At 41.6% G+C, this 15,843-nt stretch overlaps 1 protein-coding gene across 2 annotated transcripts in view; it reads right to left on the bottom strand.

Moving 5' to 3' along the window:
• FEZ1 (fasciculation and elongation protein zeta 1) overlaps positions 1–15,843 on the bottom strand; it is a 464,287-nt gene that overhangs the window by 131,757 nt on the left and 316,687 nt on the right. For both annotated transcript variants that reach the window (XM_086957154.1, XM_086957155.1), the window contains exon 5: positions 12,955–13,123. In XM_086957154.1, the coding sequence (XP_086813280.1) occupies positions 12,955–13,123 (169 nt within the window). The remainder of the gene's footprint in view (positions 1–12,954; positions 13,124–15,843) is intronic.

Raw genomic sequence — 15,843 nt, 5'->3', positions numbered from 1 at the left:
ATCTCAATCCCAATTTGCAATTCAGCAATAGGGTCCCAAATCACAAATTGGGCCTTTTGGGGTTTGCAAATGGCCCTATTAGCAGAATTGGGCGATTTGCGAAGAAAAAAAAGCTTTGTACATCTGCCCTAAGTGGTTAGGAGTATAACAATTTTCAAATACTCCATTAGTAGTCATAGTTTATCTTTGACTAGGAAATGTTTGGTTATGAGTGAAATCTGAGCTCTGCATTGTAAATTGGATAGAACTGCATAATTTACCTTTATAGAGTGCTCAGTGCTGTTTCTGTTAAGATTTTAATACTGTGCCATTAGAAATTTTCCATCACTATGGCGATTACCATTAAAACTTCTCCCCCTGTATTTCCATCAGACAAGGATGAACCAATTATACAGTGGAAAAGATGGAAGAAGGTATTTGATTCATACTATGTAGCTATTGGGAGTGAAAAGGGGTCTGCGGTTAGCAAGCTGGGAGTGTTACTTCACAATTTAGGTGTGGAAGTCCGTAATATTTATGACAGGATTGAGACCCTCCCTCTAAGGAATGAGAAGGAAATGCAAGAGATGTTAGTGACATGTTTGTAATGATGCTAGTGGAAACTTTTGAAGCAAGAATCAATGTGGTAATCAAACGCCACAGATTCTTCTCAAGAACACAAGTTAAGGGAGAGAGAGTAGGAAATGACATAGCTTTCTTATGAACACTAGCAGGCACTTGTGAGTTTGATCCGTTAACTGACTTACTCATTAGGGGCAAATTGGTATGGTGCACCAATAATATAAGGGTTCAAGAGACTTACTGGAGAAGAAACTTGATCTCAGGGAATCTATTGCCTCTGTGAAAGGTGTAGAAAGTACGAATATATTGGTGTGTGAGATGTGAGCTGCGCCTTCTTCCTTGCAAGGTGAGAACAAAGATCCTATAGTAAATGAAATAGTGGGAGTGGTTTTAGATAAGATTTAACAAGATGGGAAACAAAGTCGTACCAACAAAGAGAGCAAGAATAATAAAATGAAATGCTATTGCCGTGGCAATCCAGGCCATTCTGCAAACAGTACCCAATGACATACAAGGAATTCTTTTTGTAGGGAGTGTGGTAAAAAGGTTCACTATGCCTGAGTCTGTAAGGGTGATAAAAATCAAACTGTTGACACAGTTTGTCTAAATTTGAGCAAAATGGTGATAAACGTATAACCTAATCTGAGTGAAGTGGCTGTGGGTCCTTTAAACATTGCTCACTTTGCCACTGGATTCAGGTTAGCCAGGCTGATGAGGGGTTTTACCCCGAAACATGTCCCTGAATGCTTGTTTCCGGTCCAGCGAAGACCTGGCTTTGCAATTCGGGCTAGACTGTTTCAATGAGGCACAGGGTCAAGACTGATTTGCTTATATCTGGGTCTGAACTGGGGTGGCGATGTGAGCCAACGAACGATGATGGATTCAAACCAGATCTGTGACTGGGGGTGAGTGTCTGCAAAGTTTCAGCGCTCCATCCATCATCTCCTTGTATTTCTCTTAAACATGCCAGATTGTTATATTAAACTGGACAATAAAGATATTATTGTCTTAACTGATTTGAGTGCACCTTACACAATAGGAGGTGAAAGAATTGGGAGACAGAGTTTGTTGGTGAGCAGATAACTCTGTTTCCTCCTGACTTAAACAATGTGAGTTATGGAGGATCCAAAATTAATGTCTTGGGTTCAGCAGTTTTAGGGATCACATTCATGGACAAGGAGACGGTCTGGAAGGTGAATGTAGCAACCTGAGAGGATAATTTGTTGAGTTGGCATCACCAACGGGATACGGAGATTATGTTGAATCCTAATGATGTACAACCAGTCATGTCTGTGCCACAGAGAACAAGGACATGATGTTTGTTGGATTTCTCTAATGTGTTTAGTGGCAAGTTGAGCCTCCTTAGGAACTTTGAGCAGAAGATCATTTTGAAGAAGAAATCCTCCCCTCTGTATTCAAAGTCAGAAAAATTCCAAATCTTATGTTGGAACAGTTCAAGAAGGAAATTGACAGGTTGATTAAGGTTGAGGTAATTGAGGAAATCGAATACTCAGAGTAGTGGCCCCGATTTTGTTGATACCTAAGCATAGGGGCAAACAAATAAGGATGTGCGTTGACTTCCGAGAGCTAAACAAGCACATCTGGGTTGACCGCCTACCTCTCCCTAACATCTCTGAGGCTTTAACCACGCTTGGGGATGCCAGAGTTTTCAGCGTCGTAGATCTCTCATCAGTGTATCATCAAGTTTAATTGCATGATGAGTCCAGGCATTGGACTTCATTCATCACAACGAGCATATCGCTTTATACAGATGCCTTTTGGATTGGTATCTGCAGCTGCATGTTTCCAAAGGATTATGAAAAAGGTGTTGGCTGGGGTGCTGAGTATATTTTTCCTCCAGGATGACATCCTGATTTATGGTAAAGATCTTGAGAAGCAAGATGGTAATTGAAGACGTCGTTGGAGATATTCGCTGAAGAAGGGTTGACACTCAAGCAGCAGAAGTGTAGATGCAGGGTTGGTGCTGTTTCATATTTGGGTCATACTATCTCTGTGGAGGAGATCAAACCCAAGTAAGAACTGGTTGATTCACTTATCAAGGCACCAGCACCACCAAACAAGAATCAAGAGAGATCTTTCCTTAGGCTGGCCGAGTTTTACTCCAAATTCATATGTAATTTCTCTGGGTTGTCCCAACCAATTAGGGATTTGTTTAAAAGAATTAGCAGCATTTTAATGGTCTGATGAGGGTGGGGAAGCATTTAAAGCTATTAAGGGTTGCATTGGTGTAATGTCTACGTTAGGACACTTTGATGTGTCTACAAAGACTATTCTGACCACTGATACTAGCCTTAAGAGACTAGGAGCAGTACTCCCACAGTTTGATGGAGGTGTAGAGAAGAGAGTGGCATTTGCATCCTGTTCACTCAAAGGTGCAGAAAAAAGGTATTCTGTGATTGAGAAAGAGGCTCTGCTGTGGGTGATTGGGCATTTTAAATTCTATCTGTGGGGTATGCAATTTGTGGTTAGATCCGATCATAGACCATTATTACACATATTTTCCAATAGGAAAGGGGATGAGCTTACTCCTAGGATCAAATTATGGGTGGAAGGTTTGAGTGATTTTAATTTCCAGGTGGAGTATATCACCCGCTTGAAGAGTGTAGTTGTGGGTTGTCTATCCCAGCTGCCGTTAGACAGAGAGATGATGTCACCGGAAGTTGACCAAGTCAAATTGGTCTGTGACAGTGTGTTTCATGGGGATGAGTGGCAATCAGCGAGAGAGACAGATGAAGAGACTAATGAATGCAAAGAGTTTATAGTAGGAGGCTGACGGAGTTTACGACCCTCTCAGAGGGGGTGTAAAGGTTCCACGAATGTAAGTAATTAATTGAGGTGAAATGGGAGTGAATTGTTCAGGGGCATAAAGATACATCCACCCAGATCAATGAGAGAAAATATTTTTTAACTTAGCACATGAAGGCCATTTGGGGAGGAATCTCACTAAGTCGGGAGTGAGAGAATAGTAATAGTGCACCAGGTAGGTCGACATGTGGAGGGTGTAGTTAAGGATTGTGTTTTGAGTAGCAAGAGCAAATTGCCATCTAAAGCTCCCTTATCTCCTGTAGAGATTCCAGTAGCACCATTGAAGAAGTTGGGACTGGATTTTGAGGATACTCTCCACCTCCAAAAGAAAGATGAAAGTAATGTTTTTAGTAGACTATTTGTCCAAATCGATAGTGACTACGTGTGTAAAGTTCAATGGATACTAAGATGATGATTAGCTTCTTAAAAGAGGAATTCATTTGTGAAGGGGTGCCCCATGAAATTATAACAGACAATGGTGTCCAGTTGACTTTCCATGAAATGCAGGAATTCTTAGTTGATCTGTCCATAGTTCATCCTAACACATTTTTTTTTCGCCACAAGCAAACGGTTTTGTTAGGCACATGAATTGAGTGGTAAAATGATGTGTGCAGAAAGCAGTAGAGTTGAGAAAGTGTTTGGCTGAAGTATTGTATGAAGTATGGTGGGCTCATCTCAATGCTCCAAGTCCGATGACATGAAATCACCTTTTTTTCTGTAAGAGAGGTAAGGTAGAGCTGGTAATATTAAATTGAATCTGGAGTGGTTGAGTGGTTGAGTGGGAAAGCACAAGTATGAAGCAGTTAGATAAAGAGGTTGAAATGAGAGAACTCAAAAGAGACGGAAAATGGTTCAGAGAGAAGCATCTAGAAAATTACAAGCAGAAATATGGTAAGAGAAACTGCACCTAGACTCAGCAGTTTCTAGAGGGAGAAAAAGTGCTAGTGAAGACGCCAGGATTTGTAAGGAATGGTGAATCAGTTTATGTGGGGCATTTCAGAAGAATGTGGTTAAGCTGGCTAATTGGGATGTGTGGAGCATTTTCAGGCTGGTAATATTAGGAACAGTGGTTCCTGAGCACAATGTACACAATATATAGTAATTGTTAAGCTCAATGGCATTACTAATAGGTAAAGAGTGTCAGAGGGTGAATCAAAATCAAAATCAAACACAACAAGAAATTCAAGTGTATTTACTGCTTATGTAAATTACGTGGTAAGATTAATCAAAAAGTTGCTCAGTGTCCCAAGTGAACTTAAAACCTATAATTCAAAAGTGACAATTTGTGACATACAATAGGTTTCAACTCATACAAAACAACCATGAATACATATACATAAGGTATTAACAGCCTTTTAACACAACAGTAGGGGCTAGAAAGTGTTTTTTAAGATACGTGTCGACAGCGTATCGACCCCACAAGCAATAGGGGGTTTCATCAGGACCTAATAATGAGGGACACCTGAAATAAATTAACAAAAATAATAACTGAATCTTCTAGAACAGAGATAAACTCTGAATAGGAATTATGAAGGCTGGCCAATTTAGCTGAAGCGATAACAATTTGCTGCACATCAATAAAATTGTAGCTCTAGACAAGGTATGGAGGGAGAGTGTACTCACATGGGGGCCAGCCGGGCACTGTCAGCAAGAAAAGAGTAGAATATTTGATATAGTGCTTAATGAGGTGCATGGAAGGTAAATTGGATTATCAAAACATGTCCGTTACTCACACCATTGTTCGAGGAAGGGGGACTGACAGTCCTAATGGCGTGTTTAAGATATACGTCTGTGTTCCTAACGATTACATAAACCCACGGCAATCCATAGTATGGATTACCATCTAAGAGTAAAGGTATAATTGTAAGGAGGAACTTTGAAAGCATGTTGTACTGTGAAATGCTAGCTGTCTAGATTGAAAAGATCAACTATCGAGCCAGCTGGAGCGTTTTACTTTTACTCACACGAGGTATGACACCGAGAGAAAAATTATCTTGTATAGGTATTTAAACACTGGTGCCGTAATCAGACAGTGTCCCAAAAAGGATCAATCCTTTTAGTCAAAGACAGCCAAGGTCAGATTACCATCTAAATGTAAACAGATTATATGGTGTCAATTTGGAAACAAACCGCACCGTGAAGCGCTGGCCGTCTAAGGGAAAGACTCAGATAAGGAGCTGGCTAGAGTATTCAAATGTACTCACCCAATGCGTACAAATGAAAAAAGGATCCGCTAGTGATGGTATTAATCGCAGCCTCCAAAGTCAACTGGTATTTGGCAAGCGATCAACCCTTCTCTCCCGTCACCACCAAAGGTCAGCCTCCTTCTGTGAATAGCAGAGAGCAGCGCATGGCTCCCAAGGCTAACTATAGTTAGGAACCACGCCTGACGGACCTCCAGAGATGTGACGTGGCAGGCATTAGTAAAGACAGAACAAAGTGTTCGTGAATCGTACTGCTCTGGGATACCGATTTCTTTAGAATGTTTTCTATTTTTATGAATTTTATATATATATATATATGACAGTGTAAGTGGATGTGACACGAAGAGAAGAATAAAGGATTATTCAGAGAGAAAGTCTTGAGCCACTCACTAAATATACATATAAACATATGAAAAACGAGGGATTAATATATACATTATTACACAAATTTCTGAGATGAATTTGAAAGATAGACTTATTTTTTCTGTAATAAATCTATGTAATAAGTATTATCTAATAAATGTAATGTATCTAATTCTACTGCTTCTCATTAGTGCAGTTCAAGAAAATAGTCAAGTCAATTCAACAAGTTAGCTACAAAGCCACGCCATTCTTCAGCTGTGTTGAGTCCATGGGTGATTGAGTCAATCGGCTCTATCCAACAGCATACCATTCTTTGTAGAAACTGTGATACATCTCCTCTTCTTTCAGGAATAGTAGCCATGTCAATTACTTGCCATTTTAGGTAATCTGCTGTATGGTTCATTTCAGTGAAATGAGTGACCAAAGGTGCATTTAGTACAGCGCATCTTATTCTGCTGCGATGTTGGCAGATGCGTAGGTTGAAGCGTTGGGATGCTTGCCCAATATGCGGTAATCTACATGGAAAACCGTGGCGCGGTAGTAGTAAAGGACCGGAGACCAGATTGTGCTAAATAGGGTTTTATTTTTATCAAGTGTCTCTTATGGTGAGTAGGGAGACTGTCTCTGAGTAGTTGAAGTGGTTCCATGGTGAATCGTTCTCCTGGGTTGGTCTTTTCCTGCAGGGGCTTCGCTCCGCCGCACTTCTCTGTGGTAATTCGTCTTCTCTCCTGTGTATTACATGTGAAAGAAAAATAGAAGGGTGTCAGCACACTTGTCCTGCTCACGCGATCGCCCAGGGAACCGGGAAGTGCATAGGACACCGCTGCTCGTGGTTCACTAAAGGTACTTCCTTCGCGGGACTGTGAGGGAGGTATGATGAGGAAAGCGTGTGATAGGGGAGGGGCGGAAAGAGGATCAGGGGAAGACTATTTACAAAAGGCAGAAGGGTAATATGAGGCTGGCTGTGAAATATTCAGTCGAAGGAGATCCCCCGCCTCCCAACCCAGCCTGACACCCTCTGCCGTACCTGGTACAGCCACTCTCCTCTGGGAACGTGGCTCGATGGTGCGTGGGGTCGTTGGCCTCCTGGTGCTGCTACTCCTTCAACCGGCCCTGTTCTTCCCTCGGTCCAGTCTTCAATATCTCGCCGTGGCAGTTTCTCTTCTCTCGCTACTCAAACTCCGTCTCTCGCCTCTCGATGCTCCTTGGTGACGTCACACGCCGGACCTGGTGTTTCCTGGGTTTTAACCAATGTAGCTGTAGGCACGTCAGATGTGGGCGGGTCTTCCTCATACGCGAACGCCCAGTTAAAGGGGCTGTCATTATTTTCCTCCTCTCGTGATGTCCATAACGGGCAGTTCTCGTCACTCCGTTCGTTCTGTAGGGAAGGGACAGAAGATAATAACGGGGCAGGTACAGTCCACCATTCTGTATTAAGCCTGTCTGGGGGGTTCAGCCTCTCCTCCTGGCTACAAGAACATATATAGTAAACTAAATTCTGTGAATTATAGTTAGAGAAAGAATTCAAATCTTGTCTGATATTTTCAAGTTCAAAAACCTTTTTATCAAAGGAAAATGTGCAAAGCAATACAGTTCCCACATCGAAAATGACCTTTCACTTGGGGGAGGCCCCAAGCTGTTTCTAGGGTCTTAGATTTACGACCAGTATTACACAGAGTAGAAGAATGCACCAGATGGTCCTCAATGGTTTTGCCACGTTTGGACGCAAACAAAGGAGCTTCTATAGTGGGATCAATGCTTCTAATCTGATGCCAGTTTTTAAAAATCAAATTACGAATCTTATTTGTATGAATGCCAAAGGTGATGACACAATTCAGTTTCTCAAGGGGGTTTTCTTTCTGGTAAGAAGCAATTCCTCTTTTGGACAGAAACACGCATGTTTCAAGGAGTTCTTCACTATCTTATTTGGGCAATCCCTACTAAACAATTTAGCTTTTAGGATTTGAGCTTCTCGCATGCAGTCTTCTTTTTGGGAACAATTTCTATGGAGATGTAGAAATTGGCCGAAAGGTCAGCCATCTCTCAGTGCTCTGGGATGGTTACTGGAATAGGATAAGATATTGTTTCTTTCTGTAGGTTTTCTGTAGAGACTAGTCTACAACTTTCCTTCCTGATGTTTGTTTGCTGAATCCAGGAAGGCGATTTCTGATTTATGTATTGTTGATGTGAAGGCTTCTGGGCACCATTCAAGTATGTTACAAAATCATGGAAATTACATTCAGAATCTGACCAAATAAGAAAAATGTCATTGATATTTTGTTTCCAACATAAAAGGTTGGAACAATACCTATTTTAATGGTACAGTGCGTATGTTTGTTCTATGTAATACATATAGATATTGGCCAGATTAGGAGCAAAAACTGCGCCCATCGAATTCCCAGAGCATTGTTGGTAAAAGTTACCCTCAGACATGAAGTAGTTGTATTGTAATGCAAATCTCAGTAAAGAGATAAGGAAACTGGTAGGAACTTGGATAGCATGTACCTATATGAGATAATTTTTCTCTCTGTGTCATACCTCGGGTGAGTAAAAGTAGAACGCGGTAGCTAGCTCGATAATTGATCTTTTCCTCTAGACAGCTAGCATTTCACAGTACAACATGCTTTCAATGTTCCTCATTACAATGATACCTTTATTCTTAGATGGTAATCTACACTATGGATTGCCGTGGGGTTATGTAATCTTTTTGGAACACAGACGCATATCTTAAACACGCCATTAGGATTGTCAGTCTCCCTTCCTCTCACAATTGTGTGAGTAACAGACATGTTTTGACAATCCAATTTGCCTTCCATGCATCTCATTAAGCACTATATCTAATTTTCAACTCTTTTCTTTCTGCCAGTGCCCGGCTGAGCACCATGTGAGTACACTCTCCCTCAATACCTTGTCTTGAGCCACAATTTCATTGATGTGCACATTTTCACACTGTCAGCCGATCGTTATCGCTTCAGGTAAATCCCCCAGCCTTCATAATTCTTATTCTCTGTTCAAGCAGATTGTTATTATTTTTGTTATTTTATTTCAGGTGTCCCTCATTGTTAGGTCCCGATAAGACCCCCTAATGCTAGTGGTGTTAAAAAGCAATTGACACGTACCTCAAACACGCCACTTTCCAACCCCTAGTATTGTATTAGAAGGCTGGTAATACCTAATGTATATGTATTTGTTTACGTTTTGTATAAGGTTAAACCTACTGAATGTCACAAATTGTCACTTTTGAATTATAGGTTCAAGTTCACTTGGGCCACTGAGCACCTTTTTGATTAATCTTGCTACGTAATTTACATAAACTGTGAATACTCTCGAATTTCTTGTTGTGTATGATTTTGATTCTCCCTCCGACACTCTTTACCCAAGACTATTGCCATTGAGCTTAACAATTACCATATACTGTGTACATTGTCCGCAGGAACCACTAATCCTTGTTATATAACTGATGCCCAGGTCCCTTGTGAGTAGGGTGGCGTATGTTTTTTTAACACCAGGTTGGTAAAATGGCATGAAGCAAAGCTTAATAGCACCATTGCCGAATCTGGTTTGAAGGCAAAGATTAATCTGAGTATCTGTGGGCGCAGTGCTCCACACACGTTCACTGGGGTGGTTATGCTCTTGAATCAACTCCCAGACATACCATAAGGTCTTCTGTCTGGCCCAAAGCTAGGAGAGATTACATGGTATCACAGTATTGCCACTATGTTTTATATAACACTATAGTGCTTATTTACACTTTAATGTTTTAGTAGCAGCCCTTGCTGCTGAGAAGTTGTAGAGAGCATATATTTAGCTTTTAGGACTGAGATACTCTGTTTTCTAGTTCCATGTAAAATATCTTTACATTCTTTTTGTCACTATAATGTATATGGATGTGATACCTGTAGGTTAGTATTGTACTTTTTATATTTCAGGCTCTTCTCACATGTGTCCTGTCATCTTATGAAGTTGGTAACACTATCCCCGCAATGCATGACCTTCATTCATGTGCAGCAGAGGTTGGCAGTAGGGTATGATCTTGGGTCAGGGCCTGCATTACCAACGTGTGCAGTCTTCCATGGCCTTTACCAAGCATGTCCCTGCCTCAATACAGCCCCCTATCCACTATTGCTACATACTTTGTATTGTGGGGCATGTGTTCGATGAAATAATGTGTTTGGATCAATGACCGTTATGTACATTTAGAATTGATTTTCGGATGCATCAGATACATATCTGATTTTATTTCACTACTCCTTACCTGCACTACCCTCACTATATCACCTCCTCCTCACCTCCAGGGGTACTATTCAACCTTTTCGAAATGACAATGTTTGATACTATATCCTTGGTTTGTTCTATAATGTGATTAAAACATTGTAGACTCATTAATTGTTTCTTTATTTAGTTCAATTTGCATATGACTATCTTTTTCCCACTGGGACCCCTTCCCTCTTAGCATCTTTACCAAGCATCAGCCTTGTTTAAGATACTTTTAAAAAATAAAAATCACAATATTTAGAAAGGAATATCTGTATTCTAATACAAAATGAAGCGACAATCACTATTTTCAGTGAAACTGAAATTTCTCTGCAGCAAATGTGTTCTTTTTTTTAAAAAAAATTAACCCCAATATCTACACCTCTGAGTCCCCAAGCACTTCTCTTGCGTTGGACACCTCTGATACTGCTCCCTTTTTTTCTAGAATACTTTTTTACACAGGGCTAAAATACCAAATGTGATAAAAGTTGGGATTTTCAAAATAGCAAGAAAAAAAGACATCCTCTTCGTCAGTTAATAACAGTCCTCAAAGGCTTCAACTGTGACAGACAAAAATCAGGATTTTTTAATTTGCGATTTTAAAAGACCATTATATCAAAAGTGTTAACCGTGTAAACCTACTGACCATCTTATCCATACTCTAATATTTCAAAGACTAGTTTACAGTTTTACTCAAACCCTGAAAAACATGCTGGGTAAAGTTGTACTTTTGTACAAAATTGGTGTACATCTATTTTGAAGTCTTTGACAGCATGTCCTATGCAAGTGGCTGACATTAATTCTAGCATTCCATTGATCACCTTGTTTTTGTTACAGTTGACACCCTAAGAGCGAAGGGTATGCCCAAATGCGAATTGGGTGCTCACTGTACCACTGGAACCAAAACCAGTCCTATGTTGTTTGTGTCATTGTTCGTGGAGAACCTGACCTAGCAGTTTGGGCTGGACTATTCCCATTGGAGCAGGGTCAAGACTGATTAACATATGACTGGGTTCCAACTGAGGTGTTATGGTGGGTGAAAAATAATGGATTAGGATGCAGTCCCAAGAGATTGGCACTTACTGAGCTTAATTCAAGCATCCCATCATTACCTTTTTGTTGTAACATTTCCTACAGGAGCAAAAATACGGAAAAACATATTTTTCAACCCACCCTTAATTTTTTTATCCTGTTCAGAAATGCACCTAAAAACACAAACTTTAAAGTGATTTTATAGTTATGTGAACATGGCAGTTAAAACATTACATTTTAAACTCTAAAAAACACTGAAACCATGTAAACCTACTGACCATCTTATTCATACTCTAATATTTCAAAGACTAGTTTACAGTTTTACTCAAACCCTGAAAAACATGCTGGGTAAAGTTGTACTTTTGTGCCAAAATTGGTGTAAATCTATTTTGAAGTCTTTGACAGCATGTCCTATGCAAGTGGCTGACATTAATTCTAGCATTCCATTGATCACCTCGTTTTTGTTACAGTTGACACCCTAAGTGCGAAGGGTATGCCCAAATCTGGTGCTCACTGTACCACTGGAACCAAACCAGTCCTATGTTGTTTGTGTCATTGTTCGTGGAGAACCTGACCTAGCAGTTTGGGCTGGACGTTACCCATTGGAGCAGGGTCAAGACTGATTAACATATGACTGGGTTCCAACTGAGGTGTTATGGTGGGTGAAAAATAATGGATTAGGATGCAGTCCCAAGAGATTGGCAGTTACTGAGCTTAATTCAAGCATCCCATCATTACCTTTTTGTTGTAACATTTCCTACAGGAGCAAACATACGGAAAACATATTTTTTAACCCACCCCTTAATTTTTTTATCCTGTTCAGAAATGCACCTAAAACACAAACTTTAAAGTGATTTTATAGTTATGTGAACATGGCAGTTAAAACATTACATTTTAAACTCTAAAAAACACTGAAATTAACCAGTTATAATTAACTGTAGTAATTAAAACTCATGCCCTTGCCTTGTACAGTGTTGTCATCAATGTTGTAATATCAGCAGTCAGTGATGTTACCTACCATCTCTTCTGCTTACATCTTTTTGGTTAGGAACTGATAATGGACAGTGTGGGAAGAAGCACACATTGTGCAGATATGTGAGGCTAATCTGTGCTGCAGAGGTAAGTAGATGTGAGATTGTCCAAGAATTTATGGATTGGCATAATATTTTATTCTTATCCAGGCGGAAATAAGCATGTACTGGAGGAGTTGTCGAGCAATGGATCCCTGTATCGGCGACCAACTGTGAGGCTTCTAGATGGATTTGGAACTCTAGATAGAATCCAACTGATACTACAGTGTGCCAAATTAATGTAGTCAGGCTTCCAATAAATAAAGGAGTGGCGTACCATATAATTGGTAGGTATGTAGGCTCAGACATAACTAAAAGAATTATTTAAATTCTGGTGGACAGGGTGCTCCGTCACAAATATGAACGTCCACGTCATCGTTTTACAAAGGGTCACTGATTATGCACTGGTAAAATATCCAAAGTGACATCTGTCAAGTTTGTGATCTAGTCTGCCAACTTGTCCCTTAAGGCCTAATTTTTGGGTTATTACCATAAACACTTGGTACAGGCTACGCCTTTTCAGTGTGTTGTGTATGTTGATAGCTACTGGTCTAATCAAGCTGTTTTTTACTAGGATTAACGCCTGGTCGGTTTGCAAAAGCATGGATGAACCATCTATTGTACACAAATGCTCAAGGTCTTACCCTCGCAGGACCAATTGTTGTTCAATGCCAGTGTCAAAGCTTGCATTTCCTGAAGTAGGATGAAATCCGACTGAGCTGCGGGCTCATCATTATCATTTTCCTCCACCTCCTCAAGTTCTTCTTCAGGATCTGGCGTATTTTGCATCATCTCTTCAATTTCTTCAATAACCTACAAACATTTTACAGTTTAGTCTCACTCCAAGAACGTTCAGGGCATAAGATGTTATTGACAATGATAATGGTATTCAACTGTCTTTACACATTACCTTCATTCCTGAGCATTGTCATAAATGTCAAATTTGTGCAGTCACTCATCCAGCGATTTCCTGAACTGATGCCTCGCCACTTTTACAATTCATAAGTCACCAGCCTCTTTTAGCGTTTTTTTGTTTAAATCTCTTTTATTGATTTTTGTTTTTGTTATGGAACCATGTATGTATTTCACTTTTTACAGCTCAGGAGTTGAGACTTTAACAATAGTCCAAAACATGATATTACATGTGATGTACAAGAGGACAACACGAGAGGTCAACATTCACCACAAATGGGAGAGGTACATATAATATGGTAATAGCAAAAGATCACATTTAGGCGTCTAGCCAAAGTGTTACCAAGTCCTTGTGCGATTCTCACCGCGGGGCTGACTACATGTGGTGGAAAAAGTAGATGAGGGCACATTTCTAGGCCATCAACACAATAGTAAATCAGAGTAGTGAAGGAAGAAAAGAAAAACGAGAACAAAATGAAACAATAATACAAATTGACCGAACTTGGGTTCCCCTGCTCCCCTCCGCTCCCTGCCAGTCCCCAAAAGAGAAAAGGAAATATCAATGTATACATTTCCCAGTAATGGTCACTACAGATCGTTTTCAGCCGATGTGGGCCGGCACAACGCCACTATCTCAGCTGCCACTGGAGAGCAATAAGCTAAGCTTATTGCTAAGTCACTGTGTGTCCCCCCATCTGTTCCTGTTACCACGTCTGTGTGCCCCAAGTGTTGGTCTTATCGTAAGTCATGTAATATAGTGTCCCAGTTGGCGGCCATAGTTACCTTGTGCAGTCCCAAAGTGTCCTCTTTGTGCAGTGCAATGATTTTAGCCTAGCCCATACCAGCAGCGATTACCGCCATGCTAGCAATGGGGGCGGTTCAGGTGATTTTCATCACCTGGTGATTAAAGATGTTGCTACTATCAATCCCAGGTCTTGGGATCAGGACGTGACCCTGTGCTGCTTGCCCCTGCGAAGGTGTCCTAAAATGGATTCCTCCGACGTTTGTAGGTTTGTGCGACCAGTGCAGGTCGCCAGTAAGTGTGGAGATGAGGACATGTCTATAACATATGAAGGAGGTTGGCGTCTGGTAAATGACGTCTGGGGTGGTGCACGTCTGTTCGTTTACAGTATCTGTTAATTGTCGCCCGCGTGGTGTAGGCTTGTAGGGGTATGTATTATTAGATGAGGAGGAAGCGGGCATTCTGAGGGACATGGGTTGGACCCTCCAGCACAGAAACCCACTTCTTATCCATATAGGGATGGGTCGGATGATGGATCCCTCTCCCAGCGCACCCTCGGGAGTGTGAGAGTTACTGCTGTGTGTTGGAAGAGGGCTGCGAACCATCTTGTGAGGTGCGGACCTGTTCCCATAACATGCACATACTGAATTATGGGGTGCCTGGAAGGCTCCTTGTTGCGCCTGCCACATTTCGACCTGCGCATCAAACAGTGAGGTGCAGAGTAGAAAAAAGCAGGGACGTAGTCCCAGTTCCGCCACCAGTGTATCATTCAGCACTAGCTCGCCATCTTGATAGAAGTGCCCCAGTGAGTGCAGCCTGGCAGCAAGCAAGCAACGATCACCGCTGATGAAGTGTTAATGTTGCCACTGGGTGTGCCCAGTAGGGGCAGTGCTGGCCCATATGGGTAATGGATGTGTAAGGAACAGGCTACGTGGGTAGCATTTATATAGAACCTTGAGCAGGAGAGACTCAGGTGGCTTCCGCAGCGGGGTCTGAAATAGAAAACCCCATTCCCGCAAATCAAAGGCTTTCTCGTGGTCTAGTACTAAGCATTCTGAGCGAGGCCAATGATACATGGATTATTTTGAGACCTAGAAGAATCACCACAAATTCAGCAAGGTGTTTTGGGCTGGAAAATACCCATTTTGGTCTGTGTCAGTGGCAGCTCCTCTGCTAAGGCGGAGGAGTGTCACTCCACTTATATTTAAGCAGTGCACAAAAGAAAAAGAAAAAGGAAATGATATTTACTGGACGTTATTATCATTTTAATTTTGTATGCAGCACTCGGAGCCAGGTGGAGCGGGGCTGGGCTCCATGATGCCAAGCAGAGTGAGGAGTGCTTTGCACTCCTCTAAGTGCACATACAGTTTGGCTGGTCCTCTGGGCCGACCAAACCGTCATGCACACTTGGCATGTTCTCCATTTGGGCTGTAGAGCACAGCCCAGTGGAGAACATGCCCAGCTTCCCCAGGCACTGCCTGAGCATCCAAACAGGACACTCACACCAATCAGGGCGCTGCGTCTGCAGCATTATGATTGGCTGGGAAAGCCCGGAAGCCCGACTGATTCTGGTGCTGTATCAGACCCGAAGAGGATGGAGGAAAGGCGGCGGTGGCTCAGCGTGAAGAAAATTGTACGTTTATTTTTGTAATATACTTTTTTTAAAATCTATTTCCACACACCCCTCCACCCTGTTCGCCCCACCATTACTGTTTTGCGGCAGATGCCACTTGTCTGTCTGGACCAGCAGCGGTACCAAAGGCACCAGGTGTTCAGCCAGAACCTTGGCTAAATGGTATAATCCGTATTGAGAAGCACAAGGGGACAATAGAAGCCCAGTGCCGTGGGGTCTCTGTCGGGCTTAGGCAAGGAAATAAGC

The sequence above is a fragment of the Lissotriton vulgaris genome, chromosome 2_1 (genome assembly GCF_964263255.1).
Source record: "Lissotriton vulgaris chromosome 2_1, aLisVul1.2, whole genome shotgun sequence".
Lineage (NCBI taxonomy): Eukaryota > Metazoa > Chordata > Amphibia > Caudata > Salamandridae > Lissotriton > Lissotriton vulgaris.
Note: the sequence above shows the minus strand (reverse complement) of the source record. Positions and strands in the feature narration are given on the sequence as shown.